This window comes from Thamnophis elegans, chromosome 12 (assembly GCF_009769535.1).
Source record: "Thamnophis elegans isolate rThaEle1 chromosome 12, rThaEle1.pri, whole genome shotgun sequence".
Taxonomy (NCBI): Eukaryota; Metazoa; Chordata; class Lepidosauria; order Squamata; family Colubridae; genus Thamnophis; species Thamnophis elegans.
Genome location: NC_045552.1, coordinates 30,763,206 through 30,787,357, shown reverse-complemented (window position 1 = coordinate 30,787,357; position 24,152 = coordinate 30,763,206). Strand labels below are relative to the sequence as shown.

At 46.2% G+C, this 24,152-nt stretch overlaps 1 protein-coding gene across 1 annotated transcript in view; it reads right to left on the bottom strand.

The window, feature by feature from the left end:
* Positions 1 to 24,152, bottom strand: part of MACF1 (microtubule actin crosslinking factor 1) — a 350,069-nt gene that overhangs the window by 227,662 nt on the left and 98,255 nt on the right. Inside the window, 2 exon segments of the mRNA XM_032227099.1 lie at positions 14,925 to 15,017; positions 23,330 to 23,407. Coding sequence (XP_032082990.1) covers positions 14,925 to 15,017; positions 23,330 to 23,407 — 171 coding nt within the window.

Below are 24,152 nucleotides of genomic sequence, written 5' to 3'. Positions count from 1 at the left end.
TGGCCCAGTGACCCAATTCCCAACAAGAGAGAGAGAGAAGGAGAAGGCTGCCAGCCACTTTTAAGAAGTAGGCGGCCTTTCAGGCTGCAGAGGAATGCCGACAAAAGAGGTGAGGTTCCCATCACTCAGCCGCTTGTTAGATTTTCACTAATTAAATATGTGGAGAAAAGGCTATGTGTGAACAGGCAACAACATGATTGCGCTGGAAGGAAAAGCCCATTCGTGTTTTCATTTCAGAAAAGTCACTGCAGGGGTTGGCCGGTTCAGAGCAGCTTCTCCCAGGAAGGTGGATGCTGGTGGGACAGACCAGGACAGCTGTCCCTCACTTCTCCAGAAGGCCAGATTTGGGGAAAGGCTGCCTCAGAGGGTCTCTGGGGTTCTGCTTTTCCTCACCCAGAGACTTTCACTTCAGGACAGGATGTAACCTGGGGAACCAAATTGCCAGTTCAGGACACATAACAATTTGGCAGCAAATTCTTCTGCTCCAGGGCATCACAATTTTTGTCTGGCCTTGTTAAGCAATAATTGGCTCAAACTCTGCCTCAGCCGGCAGTCAGAAGTGGGTGTCTCTTGCCCAACCTCATCCCTGGAGATATTTCAGTCAGTGAGTGTTCTCTGAGCCTCCTTAAGTCAGATAATTTACTTACTTCTTCCTTTCTTTTCTACCAGTTCTACTGTCAACTGGATAAACAAGAATTTGACTTCAAAATGTATTTTAAAGGAGCACAGAATTTTGGAGAAACTTCCTGGAGGGTGAATGTGCTTGCCCTAATTTGTTGACAAGATGGCTAACAGAACATTTGTTGTGGGTCTACCTGCTATCACAACATCATCTCTTCATTTGCTTCCACTCAAACTGCAGGGAAGGAGTCCTGGGTCTTGATCCTGTGGGGGACCATGCCAGAAACTAGAGAGAAGCAGGGATCCTGGGGCAGGGAGTGGTCTCGTGGTTGATCGAGCCCAGCTTGTTTTTCAATCAACCCCTGACCAAGGTGGTTCAACCTCTGGCTAATGCAACTGGTGAAGGGGAACCCACCAACACATTGGTGACTGGCTCCACCCTTGAGTTGCCACGAATCTTCTAACCCTGCCTTCCTGTCACATAAATTCTCCATTCTTCATGAATGGGAACAGATCTTGGCCCTCTTCAGTGGAATACACCAACAGGAAATTTGCATTATATTTATTTATACAAAACCCTCAAATCTGCCCAATGTATAGACTTTGAATAGTTCTGTTAACAATGACAATTCAAAGATAAACAGTCTCAGCACACATTGCAAAGGCTGTCCCTGTCTGTCATCAGGACCAAATAATCAGCAGGAAAAGATGAACTTAACTCCCTTCAGGAAGGACAGTGGTGGTGGTGGTGGCGGCAATAAGGGAGTGTGAAGTTGAAGAGGTTCCACAGTTTGAAGCCACCACTAAGAAATAACACCTGCACTTCTCAGAATGCAGACCCTCAGCTCCCCCTCCCCCCAAGATGGGAGAGCAGAGGCAAAGAATGGGCCCTGGAGAAAGGAAAACATTCCCACATTACAAACTGGCCTTCCATAATCCAAGAGTGATTTTCCATGTCATAAAAACCTAAATTTCCTGCATGCATGACTGGAATGGGTGCAATGGTTGATCAAGAAAGGGGCAGTGGAGTTGGCATCAATGGGAGGGCTTGGAAGACCATAGGCTGGAATAATAAAATCCTTCTACAAATCAGTGGCAAGAGGCATGTGCTGGATTGTGTCAATCTCTGCTTCCCCTCATCTTAAAAATTATACTGTAATCCAAACTGCTACCAGCTCCCACAGGAGGAAGGCCACGCAAGGGGGCTCTTTAGCAAGGGACAAAAGAGTTTAGATAGCAGTTAAAGGACTAAGAGAAAAATCTGGGGAATCCCATGCTCTACTCCTGCCTAGCCATGGAAACCTACTGGATGGTTGTGAGCTGGAACCCTCTCCCCAGGCAGGCAGAGGGATGCAGTGAAGCTGTTCAACCAGGAGCAAGGAGACCCAGGCCCTAGAGCTCTCTTAGGCACAGATGCCAGCTGGAGATAGGGGGCAGGAAGTCAGCCAAAGAAACAAGAGATGAGCAAACCAATTCCCCAAATACTGCCAAGCAAATTGCACTGGTCTCTCCATACATCACCAGGAGCCAAGACTGATCAAAAGGGCCACCTCACACACAGGGACCAAGAGGGAAGGGACCTGTGGAAGGTTTACAAAACCACACATGGGAAAAAGCCTCTTCCCTCCCCATTTTGAAACAAAGTACAGGAGAATTTGGGACCCACAGAAGGAAATCATACTTTATTCAGCAGCCTATTTGGATGCCCATGGAAGGATCTTTTCAGGCATAAACCTTCCTCCCCAGCCAGCTTGCCCCATGGCTCTGGGTAGAAGAGGGGCAGCCATCGCTCAGCCAGCCTGAACTGAGGGACAGGGATTCTGCCCTTGGCAGCCTAACATCTCTTCCCCACCTCCAGCCAAGAGGCAGAAGAGAATTAAATGGCTGCTCTCTATCTCTCCAAGAAGCTTCCAAGACATTCCCAGAGAGGTGCAGCGGCTGGGGCTGGTGGCTCCAGCAGCAGGTCTGCCCTTGGCATTATTTTTATTGGAGGAATATGATGAACTGAACTGAACTGTAAGGAAAAGGAAGCTCCTGGCTCCACATCAGGCAAGGAGCATCATGTGAGAGTTATCTTGAACACCTGGTGCACAAAGGTCATAGAACCCTTGGTGAGAAAGAGGTGCTACTTCCTTGTTTTCTAGCCCAGATGCCCATTTCAGGCCCCAAAAGCCCCATATGTCTTAAGAACAAAAGCAAAATTCTCCTGCTCCAGACAGTCAGAGCAGGGCAAGGAAGCCCTAAGGATGGGGATGAAATAGATCAGATCTATAAATGGCTCCTTTCTCTGTTAGAGAAAAAAGCTTTTCAGAAGAGCAAAGTGGGAAAATTTTATGTTTAATTGCTGCTCTTCAAAAAAATGATATAGCCTTGTTTATGATCATTCATAAAATTCAATGTTTACATAAAATATAGGAAACCCTAAACTAGTTAGAGAAAAGTAATTTCACATGATTCCCCCCCCCCCAATAGACAAAAGAATAATTTAATGTGGGGGCCTGATTCAGGCTACATGCAAAGAAAATAGCTGCTTTCCCACCACAAGTGCAATCACAAACTACCTAAGGATATTTTAGCCAAGTTTAGCTTGTGTGAATGCAATTATTCAGTTCCATTATAAAGTTATATTTTGTTATAAATTGGAAAGTTAATTCCATGATGAAAGCCAGTCAGAATGCATGCTTGTTTGGATAGCATAAAAATTCTAAAATGAAAAAGAATCCTTTTCTTTCCCCTTAGAAATATTAGTCACATCTGCTGGTGCTTGGTAGAGACTTTTAAAAAAGATGGTGAAAATCAGCACCCTCAAATTTCTTGCTGTTATGGTTGCAAAGTGAGTTGGAAGTATAAGCGGTAACATTTCATAATCGGGACTCTGATTCGGATGGACTGATTTCTAAAACTGGAACCAAGTACCCTTCTGAGATTCTTCAGCTGGCTAGGGAATTCTGGGAGTTGAAGTCCACAAGTCTTAAAGTTGCCACTGTTTGGAAACCCCTGCCTTAGTGAAAACCACACAAGCTCTCTCTTCTGAGGTTTTGCCTTGGGATGGAAAGGGTGGGAAGCTAGGGAGGCTGCAAAGGGCCGGAGAAAGGACCATTTGTCCCCATCTCACTGTTCCACTGCAGCCTCCCTGGCTGACCATCCTTCCCGGTCTCAAGGTAAATTCCTCTTGTGACTGAACTGATGTGTGAGAGGTCTGGGAAGCTGTAGTTAGCTAGACAAAGGAATGCACAATGACAAACAAATACTGTCACAACACATAAACCACCTTGCTAAAGAAGAATTGTGAAAATGCCACATTCCAGCATGTGAACCTAATAACAAAATATATGTTTACCTGATTTCAAGTACAAAATCCAGTTCAGCCAGGGCCCAATTTCTCCTGTAGCCACTATTCTCAATGCCTAAGAAATTACTGTTCTGTATCCACTTGGCATTTAAAAGTTCCAAAAAGTCACCTTAGAAACAGAAAAAACTTTTTCTATCTTAATGCATTCATTCGGTTTTGATAGATAAAAATTCCAAGGGATCTTCCCAAGTTCCGAAATACCCAAACTGGTCTATGTTGTCAACCAATCCAGATGCAAAAATGGAATTTGCTCAGAAGTGGGATGCTCTTACCAGATCTGAACATTTAACTAAAGAAGAGCTCTGTAAGAATTTCTGAACTGAGTTGGCACTGTCTTTTCTATTTGCAGTGACTACATCTCCATGAAGGCTGAAATCCAGAATGGTGGCGTTTTCAGGTCCAAGCAAAACAAACCATTTGGCTGAGGACTTGCCAAATTCACCTATGAAAGAGAGCGTGCAAACTAGGACCTTTAAATCCAGCACAATTTTCCTCTTCCTATTTATTTTACCTTTGAAAGTAGAGCAATCCTTCTTTCTCTAAGGGGCCTCCCTATTGCCTTCTGGGATGCCCCCAATGCTCTGCTGTAGGAGAACTACAGTCACCAATTGTGGATCTCCAAGAAAGTTTTTCTGGGAGGCCTCTGCCTTCACAAAAGAAATTCCAAGAGGCCTTGGCATCTCCAGAATACTGACATGGGAACAGCTGGATGATGTTTATGATCTCTTCAGAAACACCCAGTAGCAAACCTGTGCGTGCCAAGGGGCAGAAAGCTAAGAGGAAGAAGAAGAACTGGAAAGCTGTTTTGGATGCTACCAAGTAGCCACTGGGGAAAAGGAACAGACCTAAAATTTGATGGCATTTCTCCTTTCTCTGATCTATTTTACCTGCTTGTCAGTCTTGGATACTTAAATGGAAAAATATCAGTGAGGAAGGAAAGATCCAAGTAGGTTACCTCATCAAACTGGTGAAACAGACCAGACTCTAAGCAACCTCGCTTTCTCACAAGCACAGGGAAGCTTAAAAATCAAACAAATATATGTAGTAAATGAGATGGAGAAGAAACCAAGTTAGCTTCCATGATTGTGTGGGACTGGAATCTGGGTCCTCCTGGGCCAAGCAAGTGACTTCTTCTCCAATCCTCCACACTGGACAAAGGGTCGGGTGGGGGGGAGGCTAGAATCAAAGGAGACAGGCTTAGTATCTGGGTCTTCTTTTGATTTAGGTAAAGAACTGTTGGATGTTAAGTGAATTCTGGTCTACAAGAACACTTCCAGCCCCACATGTCTCCTTTCTATAACCTCCGCCCCTTAAGAACATTTTCAAGTTTAAATTCCATCTAACAAGAAATATGTCGTGTTATTCTTCTTTAAATGGCATTATTCCTGAAAAGCACATATCAGCTGGGTGATCTATGCGGCTGCTGAGTTTCAAGACTGGCTCTGAGGAGTCCTTATCCACGCTGCTCCGTCATCCCCTACTTTTTCCCCCACTGGAAATTTGCAACTATCACCCTTTGGGAATGAAGAACCTGCTTTAAGACCTGAACAAGAGGTTCAAGCATTCTTGCACATGACAGAAAGTCAACAGAAGCGGCCAGTTTGGCCACAGAGACAATGAGAGCTTGGAATGGCCTCAGCTCTGCTCCTCAGAGCTGGCTGTTCCAGACCTCTCTTGCAATCTCTTGCTCCTGGCTGTACATGTGAGGGCCGATGGAAGGCAAATCTCAGAACACCTGAAGGACACAAGGCTAAATATCTTCATTGTAGAGTCAGACCAAGCAAGGTAATATCCTTTCCTGCATAGTTAATTCCATATTAGATTATTCTGGAGGGAGACATTCACAAAGAGAGTTGAGTGGCCAACAGCCCACACTATCTTTCAGCATCAACATTTCTTTCAAAACTTGTTCTAAGCATCAGGGCTCAGCCCAGCATATCCGTGTTTCCCTCAAGTTAAAATATGTCCCATCACAAGATACCACAAGATACCACCCCCTCTCAAATAGATCTAAATTGAAGAGACTAAACATCTTTCTCCTAAAGGGACAGAGAAGTCTAAAACTGCCACCCCTGCGAGATGGTCAGTGAAATGTATCATCCCTCATCTTTAAAAGAGAGGGTGGGGGCTCATGATCTAAACCATGTCTAAACTTGTGTGAATTGCTTTTACTTCCACACTGGCTTCCTACAATTATTCCAGACAGCTGGAATTGGGCAACTTTACAAATTGGTCCCCCTCATTATCCTTCCCAATTTATCCAGATTGCAAGTTATTAAACTCCATATTATCCAGATTGCAAGTTATTAAAACTCACTCCAGGAAAACAAACTGAATTCCCCCCCACAGCCCGAATCCCAGTCTATGACTTCCAACACCTCAGGAAGTTTGCTCTCTCTTGCCCTAGTCTCCAAGAGTTGGAAAAGAGAAAGTGCACTGACCCCTCCTTTGGCTGGCCTGCTGCTCTCCTTGGTGGCTCTTCTCCCGTTAGGTCCAACTATCCCCCCCGAGGCAAGGTGTCTCTCTCTGCAGAATGAAGGCCCAGTTGCCTTTACCAGCTGATGCACTGAGTCACTGCCATATCCTGAGGAGGACTGGAAGGCGCTGGAGGCTGACCCACTGAAAGAGACCCTGCTTTGGGAGGTTAGGATGCCACCTTCTCTCTTGCCAACAGTTGTTTCTTGCACAGATGAAGGTTGCAGAGGATTCTCCAACCCTTTGAGCTCCACCTGATCCATCATAGGTGACGGCGTCGACAGCTCCGAGATAGTGCCCTTATCTGCTGCATAAGAAGCTCCCCAAATAGTGCTCGATAGACTCTCATTTCCTTCTTCGCTACTCCAGTTCTTGTAGGACTCTTCCACCATCATTGTCACTCCTTCTTGTTGCTGCAGGACCTCCAACTTTGGCTGAGCCCAAGAGCCCACCACTGCCAGTTCTCCCAAACGATTCTCCCCTGGTACTCCAGGCACGGCCTCCCTGAGCAATGGCACCAGAACTGCTCGGCTCTTGCCCAAACCCACCGGCCTCTGAAAAGCCACCAGTTGGCTTGCCACTTTTTCACGGTTCTGCTCTGCCGGGTTGTCTAGCAGGTGAGCAATGACCATGGCTCCTTCACGAAAGTCTCCTGGGCTTTCAGATAGGGAAAAGGTGTTTTCGGTCACCAGGTGAGCTCGCTCCAGAGTCCCCTGAAACTTCTCTCTCACCTGCACGACGTGTCCTTGCTCCAGACTCTCCCTCTTCAAAGGCAGCCAAGCCTCCTCGTAGGAAGCAGCGCGCAGGTGGAAGTCCTCAGCTCTTCCCTCCTCCTTCAGAGGAGACCCCCTGAACTTCTTCAATGCCTCGTTCTCCTCCTCCTCCTCCTCAGCTATCTCAGTCCTCGAGGAGGGTCTCTCTGCTCTCAGCTCAGGCATCTCTGGGGCCATCGGCTTCTTCCCCTTCCTCTTCCGCCAGAAGCGAGCTTTCCTCTGGGGAGAGAGGGGAGCATTCCCCACCTCCCTGTCTGGCTCTTTCAGCTCTTTAACACAGCCCAGAATATTTCCCATCTCCGTGGTGCGCAGGGCTCCAGTGGCAATGCAGCAATGCTGCCACTGGCCTCCTGGAGAAACCCCAGCAGCTGCTTCATCAGATTAGGTGCCCATTTGAAAAATGCAGACCACCGCAAGCATGCTCACACTTGAATACGAACACACAGCAGCACATCAAGATGCTCCTCCTGCCGAGCTGCTGCCATTTTCAGACAGCCATCTTACGAGGCTGGGAGCTGGAGGGAGAGACATTCAAAGCACCTCACTGCAGTTCAGAAATCACTTGACCCAAAAGCAGCCAGAGCCGGGATTGGTTGCAGCAGCTTCTCTCCAAATATGAGGTAATGGGAGGGCTCCCCTCGTAAAGAGAAAGCCACAGCCAGACAGAGGCAGCAGCGGCAGCAGCGGTGGCGGCAGGAGGGAGGAGGAGGGAGAGGCTGCTGAGGGGTGTGGCACCAAGATGGAAATCAGGAGACAAAGTTAAAAAAAAGCACAAGAAAAACAAGGAGAGGGAGGTGGCGTGGGGACGAATGGGAGACACTCGGAGAGAAAGGAACCAGGGCATTGTGCAAAGCCGCTGAGAAGCCCAGAGAGGCGGCGGCTGCTGCTGCACCAGATAAACTCCATCCAGGGATTTACGCTGGAGAAGATTAACCTCAGCAAAGAAAGCCTCCCTCCTTCCAGCTGCATCTAAGGACCAAGGCAGGAATGCCGGAACGCAAAGACACTCTTGGCTCTGAAGAGCATCGGGAAAAATATATTTGGCAATACTCCTCAGTCACAGAGCACCCTGGGGGCCTCAACGCCCATTCAGTGGGGCTCAATCAGCCAAACCATCCAGACCCTCAGCTGCACCCCCATCAGCTGCATCCATATCCCCTCAGAGCTGATGAAACAAGAGACTTCCCTGACCTGCAGCTGGAGACCAGTGTGGAACCCGGACTGCCCCTCCTTGGGAGCCTGGGTGCTGATGAGAAAACTGGGCACCTTCTAGTGCCAATGGAGAGCCTCAAGCTCAGAAGAGTTGGCATCGTCTTGCAAAGGAACTGCATTGTTTCTACCCCCTCCCCCATGCAACCAGGTATTTCTTAAATTGTTTTTAAAAAGGTATCAGAAACAGGTATTCTGGTGCCCACCAGATGTTCTCAATTCCCACCAAAGCCAACGAGCATGACTAATGGCATTATACTATTGCAGAGGTATAACACTTTCAATATTTTTTTAAAAAATGCATAGCTAGAAAAGCCAGACAGAACTTCGGAGGCCCACTCAGAGGGATTTCTCCTAAAGCACAAAATGACCCAGTGGAATTCATTGCCACAAGATGTGATAAAGATCATGACCTAATGGAAGATAGGTTTTATCATTGTTACTCCAAGGCTGGAGGCGGCCGCTTGCCAGGGGACAAGGCAGGGAGAGGCCTCCACCTTCTGCTGGTAAACATCCAAGGACATGAGGAAGTCACTGCAAAACAACCCTCCAAGACCAAGATGGACCTTCCTCTGATGCAGCAGGGCTGCCCTGGCGTCTTTAACAGGACCTCTCCTTCCTCACCCAGGACAGCCACAGGACATCTACAATATGGGAGGAACCTAGTGGAGTAAAACAGGGGAGGGGTGTTGCCATTCCCCAGTTTTGTAGACAACTGCCATTCTAGCTGTATGCTAAATGTTAGACAGAGGAGCCAAAAGCTTAGCAGCCGCCATGTCTAATAAGCCACTTCAAAAAAAGAGGGAGGGGCGCAAAGGTCACCAGAAGCTGCACAACCTTTTTTTCAAATTTGCCTTCTGGGCCCAAAGAAAAGAGACTCTCTTAATGCAAGAAGCTGAAGTTGAGGGAAGCAATATGGGCCCCTCCCTCTTCCTTCTTCCTCCCATTCAGCCAACATGTTAAACAGACGAGGTCCATGTTTTTCAGCCTCAACAACTTTAAGATGTGTGGATGGACTTTGTCTTCCAAAATTCTCTCTGCTGGCTGGGGAATTCTGGGCGTTGAATGTATCTGATGGTTGCTGAGTTTGAGAAACACTGGACTAGGAAACATTACTGTGAAAGGCCAAAGAGCAAAGAATCCAACGCTATCTGTGGGGAATTCTGACCCACAGTCACATATTCCTCACAGATTCTGGATAAGGAGGAACACGGAGGGGTTCCTTGTGGTTTGGAAAAGAAAGCAGGCCAAGTTCCCAAGAAGCTGCCTTCACTGGAGGCTTTCCTGGAAGAGAACCAGTTCCAGGTTTTTTGAGCAAGAAAGGAGGGTAGTTTTTTTTCCCCTACCCACCAAATTAACCAGAAATTATCCCCCTTTAGCTAAACTGGCAACACTTGAATTGCGTGGGCTGTGCACTTGGGGGCAGAGCAGGCTGCACACCACAACCAGCCACAAGACAGTCACTTCCCTCTTTTTCATTCTAGGGAACTATCACCACCCTTAATTAATTAATTAATTCATGCTTTTGGACACATACATTTCACACTGAAAGACATCAGCTGATCCATACAAAAGAAGGCCTTTACACCCTGACGTTGTTGGGAGCTGCCCAGAGTTGCTTAAGATGAGCAGCTATACAAAATCTTTTAAATAAATAAAATTAAATCAAGTATCTCACTTTTAAGAAAAAAAAGATGAAAAGCTGCTTTTCCTTTCTGCCTAGATGTCATGGATCCAGGTGTCATCCTCCTCCTTTCTTCTGCCATTCCACTGGAGGTTAGGACTCCCTTCCCCTCCAGCACCGACTGAGGCCCCCACCTAAAGCATGTTTGATCCTTGCTGTCGGCTCCCATTAGTTTTCCTTCCTACCAAATCTATATAACTGTCCATCTCACAAACAGATATCTTGGGCAAGAATACAAGATTAAAAACAATAAATATAAAAAACAGTCATTGTTAAAATTGAACACAGACATTATTCTTTTTTTTAAAAAAGCATGCAGCACAGGAGGAGAGAGCAAGTATCGGCCACAGGGATGAAGCCATTGTAACATTTCACCTGTGCCCTGGCAGCCCCAGGCCTAGTGGCACAGCCAGGTCTAGAGGGACTCCCTGAACATCAGTAGGGATGGAACTAATCTCACTTTGGTGGGAATGTTCCATAAGGAGGCTGGGAGGAGCCCCCTCCATCCCCCACCCCCCAGGTATCTTTCATCCCAGCCTAAGTTATTCTTCTCATCCCCGCCCAAGCAGCAGCAGCAACAGGCAGCTTCTGGGCATGAGCACCTTCCCAGGGGCTCCTCTGCAGTGAGACCCCTCCCCATTTACCCTCCACTTGTTCTTGAGGCAGCAGTGCCACCTAGTGCCTGCCTGGCCAGAAATGGGGGAGGGGTCGGGAGGGTTGAACACCACACAGGTGTTGGCTCAAGTCAGACCTGGTCTCCCTTGACCACCTATGGGGGCCAGCAGATGCAAGACGGCCTGACAGGAGGCTGCGTCTGCCTCAGCTTCTGCAGAGCCCACCCAATTCCTTAGCCACTTCAAGAAGTGTTGGCAGGGGAATAAATATCTGAATGCAATAAAAGAATGTGGTTTTTAAAACAGAATTATTATCTGGCAGGCAATAAGTAATGGATGCCTTTCAGCTCAATTGATGCAGGTCCTTCTGCATTTCTACACAAACAACCTCCCCCTCCATCCCCCCTGGCCCCATCCATCAGGTGGAGGCAAGACCTACAGCCAACCTGGCACAGCCATTCCTCCAGGCCAAGGAGTGGAAGCCAGGCCCCCTAGCCGTACAGGATGGGGTATCTGCCTAGCAAGACTCCTGGGATGTCCATGTTCCAGGACATGTTTAGACTCCACCTTTCAGGGCTCAGAGCTGGGAGAAAGCCCTGGGCTCCTTGGCCCACGGAGGTCCTGCTGGGCTGGCCCTGATGGTGTTTCAGGATTCAGCCCTCTTAAGCCCAAAGCTGGGTTCTCCATGCAAGACGACTGAAGCGTGGCACAACAAAACTGCGGTCCACTAAAGCGCGCCCGATTAAAGCGCGTCGCTGACGTCATCAGCAGCGCGACAAAAACGACCGCGGAGAAAAAAGGGCGCTTTAAAAAGCGCTTTTAAAGCAAGCCAATTCACGTAAAGGTAAGGGTTAGGGTTAGGGTTAGGGTTAGGGTTAGGTTAAGGGTTAGGGTTAGGGTTACGTTAAGTGTTAGGGTTAGGGTTAGGGTTAGGTTAAGAGTTAGCGTTAGGTTTAGCGTTAGGTTAAGGGTTAGGTTTAGGGTTAGGTTAAGGGTTTGGTTTAGGGTTAGGTTTAGGGTTAGGTTTGGGGGGGTTAGGTTTAGGTTTACGCGTTAATTTTAGCTTTACCGCTCACAGCGTGCTTTTTTCGTCGCGCTGTGATGACGTCAGGTACGCGGTTTCGTTGAGCGCGCTTTAGTCGACCGTGGTTTTGTGGTGGAACCGACTGAAGAAGGGTTGGGATTCAGCAGTGCAATTGGGGCAGGTGTTGTAAAGAAAATAACAATTAATACTCATAGACTGACACTTGTTATTTTAAAAAATCTCACTTTACCCAACGAAAGGCAACATATGAACTCTATTACACTCAACACACACAAACACACACACCAGTCCCTCCTAGTCCTCAGCAGAGTCTTTTTCCCCCCTTACTGGAAAAGAATTGCCATCTCAACCATGTGACTTTAAGAAGCCTCCCTTCCCTTCCCTTCCCTACCCCTGAGAAGACTGTCCCAAGAGAAGAGATCTCTCCAGCTCAGGCTTGTTCTGTGGAGTTTTGGGGCTCTCTGAGCTGGGTTGTTTTCCTGCAGATGCACTGATGATGTTACCTACTTGGGTAATAAAAGTTTTTCAAGCAAATAACTCAGCTCAGAGAGCACCAAGCATGTCCACCTGCTTGCCAAGATCCTAGCCAGCTCCCCATCTCCCCATCCCTTGTCCCTTCTGTAGCAGAGAAGGAGATCCAGGAAAAACTTTGACAGGACAGAAAGATCTCGCAAACAATGCCTGGTGAGGAGAAAAGCGAGCTGGATCATTTATTCTTCCGTTGAGTTCCCTTCACAGAGATCCACAGCGTATGAGGCTGAAACTCACCAAGAAATTCACAAACAATGGGGACTGGTGTCATCTATTCTGCTATTCTGTTAAATTTCCTATGCAGCTCTATCTAACAAGGGAATTCGGAGTGGAAGAAACTGCCTGCAAACTTACAATCAATCAATAAAGCTATAATAATACAATCTGAGCAACAAGACCCTATTCCAATTATTTGTGGAATCTCAGATTTTCAGGCATCTTTCTGTGTTTAATAGCAATCATAAGTACTAATTTCTACCTTGATAATCAGCATTGTTAAACATTCTTATTGTTAAACAGCCAGTTTGGTGTAGTGATTAAGACATGAGGCTAGAAACTCCTGAATTCTAGTCCTGTCTTAGTAGGCACAAAGTCAGAAAGGTGACGTTGGGCCAGTCACTCTCTCTCAGCCCTAGGAAGGAGGCAACGGCAAACCAACTTCTGAAAAACCTTGCCAAGAAAACTGCTAGTCCAGGAAGTTGCCAGGAGTCAACATGGACTCAAAGGTCCCCCTCTGAGCCTTCTAGAATTTGAGGGTGCATATTATTTCAGTGAAAATGACATCCTTTGGTTTACTCCATTGTGTCAGTTCCCCCTCCCTTCCTGCCACACATGACTGATTCAAGTTTCTGTGGTGGGTAGAGATGGGCCAGGAAAGTGGAAGGAGAGGCTCACAGATGCATTACCCAGTGCAGACATTGCTGCCCACAGGTGCAGCACAACGGAGCTGTTTCCAGAAAAGAATTTCCTGCATCAAGGCTATCACTCCAACCTCAACTGTCAGGGCAGTCTTCCATTCTTCAGTTCAAGGGAAGCAGACAAAGAGCTATTGGCTCCAGCTCAGAAAAACACAGAGCTGCCAAGTCTACTCTTGGGGGATGCACTGTTGGTTGCTGACCTCCCCTCTCCCTCAACACAGGTCAGATGCCTTGTATTCCAGCAATGAATATTCCCTCCTGCAGTTCTATTAGATGGAAGATTACTCAAGAACTTTTGACATGCCTCTCAAGACAGCAACTCAACTGCCCTACCCCCCACTATCCAGATACAAGATGACACTGCAAAATAAAGCCATTCCTTGGAACCAAATACTGAAAAAATATCCACCTGTCAGTTTACAAGCAGTGGTTCATTTATTGATTCAATTTCTACAGCCACCCAACTCAACCAAGTGACTCTATGAATAGCAAGGCATATAGCAATAGCAATAGCAGTTAGACTTATATACCGCTTCATAGGGCTTTCAGCCCTCTCTAAGCGGTTTACAGAGTCAGCATATTGCCCCCAACAATCCGGGTCCTCATTTTACCCACCTCGGAAGGATGGAAGGCTGAGTCAACCTTGAGCCGGTGAGATTTGAACAGCCGAACTGCAGAACCCGCAGAGTCAGCTGAAGTAGCCTGCAGTGCTGCATTTAACCACTGCGCCACCTCGGCTCTATAGTCAGGGAAGCATATAGAATCACCTGTTATTGGTATCCTTATTATGTTTATTATTACCCGGTTGCTTTCCATGTACATTGAGAGCTACTGCACTGGAGACAAATAAAGCATCCCACTCCATTCTCTATTTTCTATTCTGTTCTGTGGACAAGATGGGTGGCACATAAATTATTTAATAACTAATCCATATAATTATTTAATATCTAATCCAATAGTCCATTCTTTGCTGCAATAATTTGATAATGGCCTTGACAAATCACATCTTCTCATGGCTTAAGTCCAAAGTACCAGCTGTGAAATGGGAACAACAAGAATCTTCCTCAGTTCCATGTCCAACGGAAGCATTATAGGCCTTATGTTTTCTTACAACAAAACTATCTCCGTATCTCAGAAAATCAAAGGAAGCCAAAACACAAAGGTTAAGAATGGACCTAAAGGCAACCACAATATTAGTATGCTGTCCAAGTCCCCTGTAGAGATCCATGTGGCTTCTACCCTGAAGGCCTTGGCCCACAGTTAGACAAGGGTTTGGGATGATGTGATCTCTCTTATTTATATTCTGTTGTGAGCTTTTTTTATCCTGTGGTTTTGGGAAGTTCTAACACATGAACTATATACATACATAAGTAATAAGATGCCATACAATGTCCCAGGACTTTAAGGGTATTAAGGGGGTAATTGCTCTCCAATGTGAGACTGCAGCCACCCCTTCCCCAAAACACACCATGCCCATTGTTCACCCACCAGACACAGCCAGGCAACTTCCCCTAAAGGCTCTTTCCTGACAACCTCAGGGATGATCCGGGAGCTCCAAATAGAAGCAGATGCAATGAGTGAATCACAAAAACCACCAATGCAAAAGCTGCTTATTTTCCCTAACCTGAAAGGCGATTAATTGGCCAGACAATCCACTTCACATGGCCTCCCTCCCCCCCTCCAGAGCAAAGCCAGGCCCTTACCTGAAAATGAAGGATAATCGTCCAGATCAAACCCAGGGTGAGTTTCGGGTTCCCATCGGTGATGTCATCATTACGAATGTTCACCAGTTTCACCTGGAAATGGGATCAAAGAGGAAGATGAGGCAGAGCCAAAGGGAGCAGGGACGTCTCAATTGTACTCATCTAAAGAAAGGTTCTAAACAAAATGGAAGAGCCTCATCAAAGCCAGATCCGTGGCTTGTTCTGGACCTCTTAAATCAGAGTCAGAAATGAAGAAGAAGGCCAACTTAAGTTTCATTATTAATAAACACCATTTCAGCAACCCAAATCAGCCGGGATGTTTATTGTGGGTCCTTCTGAATTCTGAGTTTTTTTCTCCTGAAAAATGATTGATATTTCCTGAATCTGCTTACAACATTGGTAGCGTTTGGAAGTGTGTTGTTTGTTCACTCATAATCACCTTGTCAGCAAATACAGCTGCTTGTTGTCAGACTGTTTTAAAATCTGCTCCATCAGTTTGCCTTCAAAATATCTCAAGATATTCTAATGTACACAGAAATAATTGTCAGCCCCCCACACAGGACTGCCCTTGAAGACCAGCCAGAAGCTACAGATGGCCTCAAAAGCAGCAGCAGAAGCAGCAAAGGGACACCTCCATCGTGCCTCTGGGCCACCACTGCTTCGTAGTTGGCTTCGGAATGTGATTCAAGCTGTTGGACGTCACCTCATAAATGACTTAGATGAGGAAATAGAAGGGGAACTCATCAAATTTGCAGATGATACTAAGTGGCAAGAAATAGCCCACACCCCAAAAGACAAACTCAGGATCCAAAAAGATCTTGACAACTTGAATAATGGCCCCTATCCAAAAAATGAACTTTAATGTGGAGAAAAGCAAAACTTTACGTTTAGGCGGAAAAAATCAAAGGTGTAAGTTCAGATTAGGCGAGACCTGGCTCAAAAACAGTCACTGTGAAGAATCTGGATAAGAAATGTGAAATTTACACAAGCTCAAAATCTGAGAGAAAATTTTTACAAGATGTTCTATAGATGGCACTTAGATCCTAAAAAGCTGGCTTCTATGTATCCGAATGTACAGCCTAAATGTTGGAGGTGTGGTTCTCTCGATGCTACATATTATAATATATGGTGGACCTGCCAAAAGGTTAAGGCATTCTGGATAAAAATATGGTGGGTTATGCAAAATATTTTTAAAAGAAGGATAAAGTTTATTCCTCAGTTATTTTTACTAGGTATATGTACTGACTTTACAGTGGTAGAGACTAACTTGATGCTGTACTTAATAACGGAAGCAAGACTGTTGGTGGCGCAATACTGGAAGAAGGAAGACTTGCCTACAATCCAAGAATGGACATTGAAAGTCACAAACTTAGCCGAGATGGCTAAAATATCGGCATATCTTAAAGATCATTCAAATGAGAGATATAAACGAGACTGGAAAAAATGGATTGACTATATACAAAATAAATATGGGACCAAGAAATTCCAGTTAGCCTATGCTTAAGATCAGAAATGATTTAAACTGTTTAAAGTTAGTTCAGTAAGAAGAAGCTAAGGTCAATGTAGAATGTCATTAATTTCTTTATTCCTTTTTTCTCAATAGATTTTAGACGGTGTTAGTTAAAAATCCATACTGTGTACGGGTTCTGGGAAGTCGGGGAGGGAGGAGGTGGGGGGTTGGGGAGGAGGGTGGAGGGAGGGGCATACAAAAAAATTGTACTTCAATGTTTTAATGATTGACGAATGATGAAATATTTGTGTTTTTTAAAAGAAATAAAACCTTTTTCATATATAAGAAAACAATAAAAAATAAAACAGAAAAAAAACAGTCACTGTGAGAGGGACCTTGGAGTACTTGTGGACGATCCCTTAAACAGGAGCCAGCAGTGTGCGGCAGCAGCCAAAAAAGCTAATAGAAGCTTGGTTGTATAAACAGAGGCATAGAATCAAAATCATATAAAATATTAGTGCTGTTTTATAAAACCCTAGTAAGACCACACCTGGAATACTGCAACCAATCTTGGTCACCACACTACAAAAAAGATGTTGAGGCTTTGGAAAAAGTTCAGAGAAGAGCAACTAAGATGATCAAAGGCCTGCAGACTAAACCATAGGAAGAACAGCTGCAGGATTTGGGTTTGGCTAGTCTAAAGGAAAGAAGAATTAGTGGTGTCATGATAGTAATATTCCAGTGTTTGAGAGCTGCCACAAAGAAGGGCTGTGTGTGTCAAATTATTCTCCAAAGCATCGAAAGGCAGGACTAGAAACAATGGTTGGAAATCAAATCAAAGAGGGAAGCAACCTGGAATTAAGGAGAAACTTCCTCACAGTGAGGACAATTAACCAATGGAACAACTTGCGCCCAGAAATCGTGAGCACTCCATTACTGGAGGTTTTTAAGAAAAGTCTAGACAGTCACTTATCTGAAATGGTATAGGTTCTCCTGCTTGAGGAGGGGGCCGGACTAGAAGACCTCTAAGGTCCCTTCCAGCTCATTCTATTCTAAGAATGTAATAAAACCTATAAAAGCAAAGAGCCTGGATATCTGAGAGAAAGCCCTTCTCCAACAGCTTCTGCCTGCCTGGTACTGGCCGGTGCCCTCCAGGTCCCCTCCACTAAACATGGTCATCTGACAGGATCCAGGACGGGCGCCTTCTCTGTCACTGCCCACAAACTGTACCAGAACATCTGCAGAGATGGGGGGAGGGGGATATCTTCCGGGTCTGGAAAACCCTTAAGACCTGGTTATGGCCCCACGCCTGTATTGAAGTCTGTCTAGGACCTATTTTCTTTGATATTGCTGTTTATAAGACTGCTTTGGTCTGGGCTGCTTACTTGGTTTGATGTTTTATTCGTTTTTATGAATTTATGCCACCAAGAGTCCATTGGAGTTGGACGGTTAATAATATCAAATGAATAAATGAATGAACCTGTTTTATGCATGCATCTGTGGGTATTTTTGGTTGTTAACATTTGCATTTGCATCTCTGATTTGTAAATCACACTGCCAAATACTGAAAAATATTCAGTGTTTATTATGTATCTGAGTTTTAGTTTCATAACATACACTATATTGCCAAAAGTACCCCATCCACATAATCAGAATCAGTTGTGAGCGAATACTTTTGGCAATATAGTGTACTTAAGATGCCCCAAATGGTCACATTCCTATAAAGCTTCTGCCCTGACACTTTTCAAACATTCCTGCCCTACAGCTTTTAAATATTAATTTTCCCAAGAGCTAATCTCTACTGTATCTATCGGCATGTGAATGAGGGCACCAAGATTAGTTATATCATCTCCAGCCCAAGGATTATCTTTCCAAGAATTAACCTGCAGACCTCACAGAATGCCAGCCTGCACATGCTGAACTCACAACCAACTCCTAGAAAGAACACAATACCTACCTCATTTTAATGGAATTGGGGGGAAGGACACCCGCTCATAAGTAAAATACTTTTTAGACCAAGCGATTCACACAAATATGCTGCACATAGCCAGACAATGCTCTCCTGTGTATAGAGAGCACAGCTAACAAGATTTGCCAAGGCAAATCTGAACCAGAAGCTTATGAGGCATCCCGGGTGCCTTGTGTTCCTAAGAACCTCCCCACCTGAATCAGGCTGCCGAGAGGCAAGCAGGGAGGGGACAGGCTTGGGCCTGTGCAAAGGGATTGGAAGGGAGCCTGGAGCATCCCTCGCTCAACCTCTGCTGCCCATTGAGAGGCCTTCCGAGCACATCCCTCAGCTGAGGGGTCTCTGTGGAGAGTGGGCAATGCTGTGGCCAGAAGGTCTGAAGATCTCTCACTTGAGGGATGAGGAGCTTTTGGCCGTACAGATAGACCTCAACTTATGACATGGAATAGAAGTTCCGTTAGTTGGGTCCCTTCAGTAATAATATGACCAAGCCTCAGGTGATGATAGTTGGGGCTGTTTGCAGTGTCCACCAAAAACTGGCACTTCTGTTTTTTGACAAAACAGAATCGCCCATAGCCAACCGTTGGTTCACTTGATGACTACAGCATTCTCTTTATGAACTTTAAAACCCCTGCATTTACTAAAAGACCACCACAAAAATTGTGGGGCCAGGTGGGTGTGGCCAACTCAATGTCTCTCGTGTCGGGGACAACTGTGGTGGTTCGGGTGGGGCTGGGAGATCCATTGTCTCCTTCCTTTTCTTCTTTCCTTCCTTCCTTCCTTTCCTTCCTTCCTTCCCTTCTTTCCTTTTTTCTTCCTTGCTCTCTTCCTGACTTTCCTTCTTTTTCTTTCCCTCTTTCCCTTTCTCCTTTCCGGTCCCTTCTTGGATGCTCAAATGCAAAAGGACAAACATTTCTCCTTTTTATTTTGTTTTTCTTTTAGTTTGCACATGGCCTCCCTGAGCTCCATTTTCCCTGGCAGAGGGCTGCAGGAGGCCATTGCAGTCAAAACTGGAGCTTGGGAGGCTGCACGCTGGCAGAGGCACCACAGCCCTGTCCTTCGCTGTCTCCAGGGCAGTCCCATGGGCTGGATCTAAGTACCCCATCCAGTCCCCGGGCCTTAAGTTTGACACCCCTGGCCTAGTCTCGTCTTAAAAACGTCCAGTGACGGAGCAACCACGATTTCTGAAGGCGAGCTGTTCCATTGGTTAATTGTCATCACTGTTAGGAAGTTTCTTCTTAATTTCAGGTTGCTTCTCTCTTTGATTTGTTTCCAACCATTGTTTCTTGTCCTGCCCTCTGGTGCTTTGGAGAATAATTTGACCCCCTCTTCTTTGTGGCAGCCTCTCAAATACTGGAACCCCACTCCCCTTTTGTGCCTCAAAACATTGCTACTTGATTGTTTTGTTATTTTGAGCATTGTGTGCGTTAAGACTTGTACAAAAACGCATTTATTCATTCTCTTCAAAGTATAAACTTGTACAATTGTTGACTGTCCAGAGTCACTGGTTTGAGATGGGCGGCTGGATGAACAAACAAAGGCTTGCAAACTCCCACTTCTCAAAGCAGGGCAAACATCTCCAGTCTTGCAAACCTTGTTGTGTCACTGGAAATATCTCCTTGCAGCCCACGGAGACCCCAGGGATTATTTCTTTAGTTTGCGACCCTCCAGATGGGGAGGTTCGGAATGTAACCAGAGGAGATTCGCCTGAACCAAACCACAGATCCAGCTGGCTGATTGGAGCATTTCCCAGGCCGATTCCCATCTGGGGCTGTGAGAACTGGGAATTTGGGGAGCGCCAGATCCAGCAGGCCTGGGGGCTCCAGCTTGGGGAACACAAGACAGATCCTGAGTGTGCTAAGACTTAATCACGGTGTGATTTCTGAAAGGTGCTCCGGGCGCTCTCACTCCCGCCCTGGAATTAAGAAGGGCATTAATGACAACCCTGTCTACAATCCGTCCTGACAGGCGAGCATTTCTCCTGCTCTTTGCAATCACGTGGCAGAGGAGTGGAAGGATGAACCCTGTGCCTCCAGCAAGACTCGGGTGTATTTTTAAACACAGGGCGACGGACACCATTAAGCTGTTGGCACTCTTGCGAGCCAGCAGTCCCCAGTGGCCGTGGGGAATGAAGCTCACCCTTGTCGACACCTCCATTCCCAAGTGAGCCTGTCAGGACAGGACAAGGAGGAAAAGGTGTCGCTACTCCAGACTCGAATTGGGATTTTCCCCAACAAACATATCGCAAGTAGGGCTCTCCAGCCCTCTACGTGAACCGGCTGGCCGCTTGCTGAGTCCTGGGCTGCTCCATCACTGCCATGGCATCTGCAAAGATCTCTGGTCCGAATGCCTCTGGGGCAAAGGCAGGGAAATCTTAGCAGAAGCCTCCTCTCCAGTTCCCTCGATTTGTTCATGCACTTCCTGATAACTTTTTTTTTAATGACTGAAACTGGATTCTGAAATGGTCCACATTCCTGTGTGGTTTTCCAAATTACTCCATTTCTGCAGCACTGTTCCCTCTAAGGTGCGCGCCTGCGCGGCCACGCACATGGAAAGAAATTCCCGCGCAGCAGTTTCTAACTGCCGCGCAGAGATTTCTACCAAAGCAAACGTGGGGAAGTCCTTTGCAGGCGGCTAGAACTGGCCGCCCGCAAAGGACCTCCCCAGACTTGTTTTGATGAGCTGCCAGTCCTCTTGCTTCTTCTCCTTCACCAGCAAAGCTCCCGCTGGCGCCCCCGCCCATGGCAGTGGCAGTGGTGCCTCTCCCTCCACGCGGAGCACCTGAGTTGACCCCCGCGTTATCCCTCCCCCTTCCTCCTCTGCCGTGCTTTTGAGGTCACGGGAGCTAGTAGGAAAGCGGCAGAGGTGGAGGCGGCAGCTGGGCTCTGGGTTATCCCTGCCGCCGCCTCCACCTCCGCCGCTTTCCTACTAGCTCCCGCGACCTCAAAAGCACGGCAGAGGAGGAAGGGGGAGGGATAACGCGGGAGCCAGCTCAGGTGCTCCGCGTGGAGGGAGAGGCACCACTGCCACTGCCATGGGCGGGGAAGCCAGCGGGAGCTTTTCCGGTGAAGGAGAAGAAGCAAGAGGACTGGCGGCTTTGAAATGCAACCCCCTGGTCCCGCCGGCCACGGATTTGATTCGGCGTAAGTGGGGGCCGAACACATGCTGAGCCGACTTTGCGCAGTGAGGCGGAGTAATTCAACCCCCCCCAAAGAACGTGTGTGTGTGTGTGTGTGTGTGTGCGTGAGAGAGAGAGAGAGAGAGAGAGAGAGAGAGAGAGAGAGAGAGAGAGAGAGAATTGGATCAAAATTGGTGGCCAAAGGAGTGGAGGGAGGGAGGGAAGGAAGGAAGGAAGGAAGGAAGCCCTGCCCCCTGTGAAAAAAACTGAAGATGGAGCAGTGAATGAATAAACCATAAAAGCAACAAACAGTTAATGCGTAAGTAAGCTGAGGAGCAAGTTCTCAACTAAGGAAGAAATAAAAGAAATATAAAAAGCTCAATATGCCAAAACACTTATTTTAGTCTTCATTTAATTACTTGTATTGTAGTCTGATGTAACATCTTTTTAAATTAACGTTAGTTAGAAAAGATAGGGTACAAAACTTAAATAATAAAAAAATTGTACATTCATTTTGAAAAATAAATGCAATACTTGATTAATTTCATATCTTTATTTAAAATAGTTTTGGCATGGCATATGATTTTATTGACTCAGTTGGAAATGATGTGGATGTTGTATCTGATTCTGAGGTATATATATTCTTAAGTAACATAACATATAGCATATTGTCCAAACTTGCTAGACTATTTAATTGATCTTACTACTTTAAAGGGGGAGAGTTTCATGATAAATTATTTTATTACATTTATGTTGCATTTATATATTATATTTATTACATTTATATTCCACATTATATATTTGTATTGTTATTTTAGTGTATATTATCAATTTCGATAGATATTATATTGATATATCAATACTGATTTTAATCATACTAAATAACAATTACTGCTATTATTTATCAGCATTACATATTTACAGTTTTTAATATCGAGTTAGTCGTATTTTAGAATAATAGCGTTATCTTTTAATAGGATAATTGGCAAAATCTAATTCACATGTGATGGGTTGCATTCCAAAGGAATGTGAGAGGACAGGTTGCCTGCAAAATGCCAGGACCCAGGACCCTGTTGGTGCCATGTCTCTCTCTAGCCAGTCTAACAATCTAAAAGCTGAGCAGAGAGCCTTTTTTTTTTCAGGGTGAGCGGAAAAGTATAGTGTTTGAGTGGCACTTTTCATGTCTGGCATTCATCGGGCTGAAACCTCGCTCGCAATTGGCGCTTGACGCTTGGAAGGTTGCGCAAATGTCCAGCAGACACGACAGCAGTTCAAACTGTGGCTCTCTTAGGTGCTCAGGCATGAAACTGTGCAGCTCACACACTATACTTTTCCGCTCACACTGAAAAAAAAATAGAGGGAACATTGTTCTGCAGTCAACATTTCTGTTTCTGGGTGCATGTATATGTTTATTTCCTCAACTTACACATCCTTCTCTGCTTAACAGCCCCCCTCTGATTTTGTTTTGAAGACTGACATTATCCAGAAGGGTGACTATCTTCTCTGGGTCCCTAGGTCAAGGAGGTGTGGATATAGTGGGCAACCAATGTGGTGGTGGACAAATGAGAAGTGAGACTGGTCTGAATCCCTTCTTATCGCTCTGGAGCTTCAGATGACCATTCTCTCTCAGCCTGGCCCCCCTCACAGCACTCTTGGGGAGACAAGAAGAGGAAGAAGTGAGGCTCTAAATTCCAAGCTCAACTAAACATGTAAGGTTGCTCCATGACAAAAGGCAAACTCGGTTGACTTCACCACTCCCTCAACTTAAGTGCAATAAGCAAAGTGAAACACCAACAGAGAAAAGATGGAAGAATAGGTGGAGGCACCGCATTTCCCCTCCTCCAGGAGGGGCCACAGGGAGATGCACTTACCTGTCGCTGTTTGAGGAAGTCAAGCGCGATCTGCACATTCTGCAGGCGATGGAAGCGCATCCTCCCCTTTTCTCGAGGCTGGAAAAAAGACAATGGAGCTCAGCCCTCCTGCCATCTCAAGAGAAGCCTGGAACCCCCCTGGGGGGATCTGTCCCTGCAGGGCTCAGCTGGGCCATGTTATGTGACCCGAAGGCTTGGAGCAACAGCAACAGAAGCCAAGCAAAGTTCTGATCCAGTCAATCAAGATTCTTCCATCGCAGCAACTTGAAGGTGTGAGGACTTCAAGTCTCAGACTTCCCCAGCCAGTATTCCCCAGCATGCTGGTGGGGGATTCTGGGAACGGAAGTCCCCACTTCTTAAAAACTCAGTGACTGACAGTTCTGTAAATGCGAGGGCCCCTTCAGGAAGGTCTGGGCCTGAATTGGCTTATCTGCTAGCAATTCATCAGCCTGAGGTGAACCTGGGCAAATGCCCCCCTGGTCACAGCTGACAAATGGTGTTCAAAAGTCAGCTGTGGGTCCAGGAGGACTCCCAAGTTGCGGACCCTATCTGAGGGGCGTAGTATTTGACCCCCCAGCCTGAGAGATGGAACACTTGGCCAATTAGTGGGAGGGAAGCACAGCAGCCACTCGGTCTTATCTGGATTGAGTACAAGCTTGTTAACCCCCATCCAGTCTCTAACAGCCTCAAGGCCCTGGCTCATCACGTCCGTTGCTTCATTGAGTTGGCACGGGGCGGACAGATACAACTGTGTATCGTCCGCATACTGGTGGTATTTTATCCCGTGCCGTCTAATGATCTCGCCCAGCGGTTTCATGTAGAT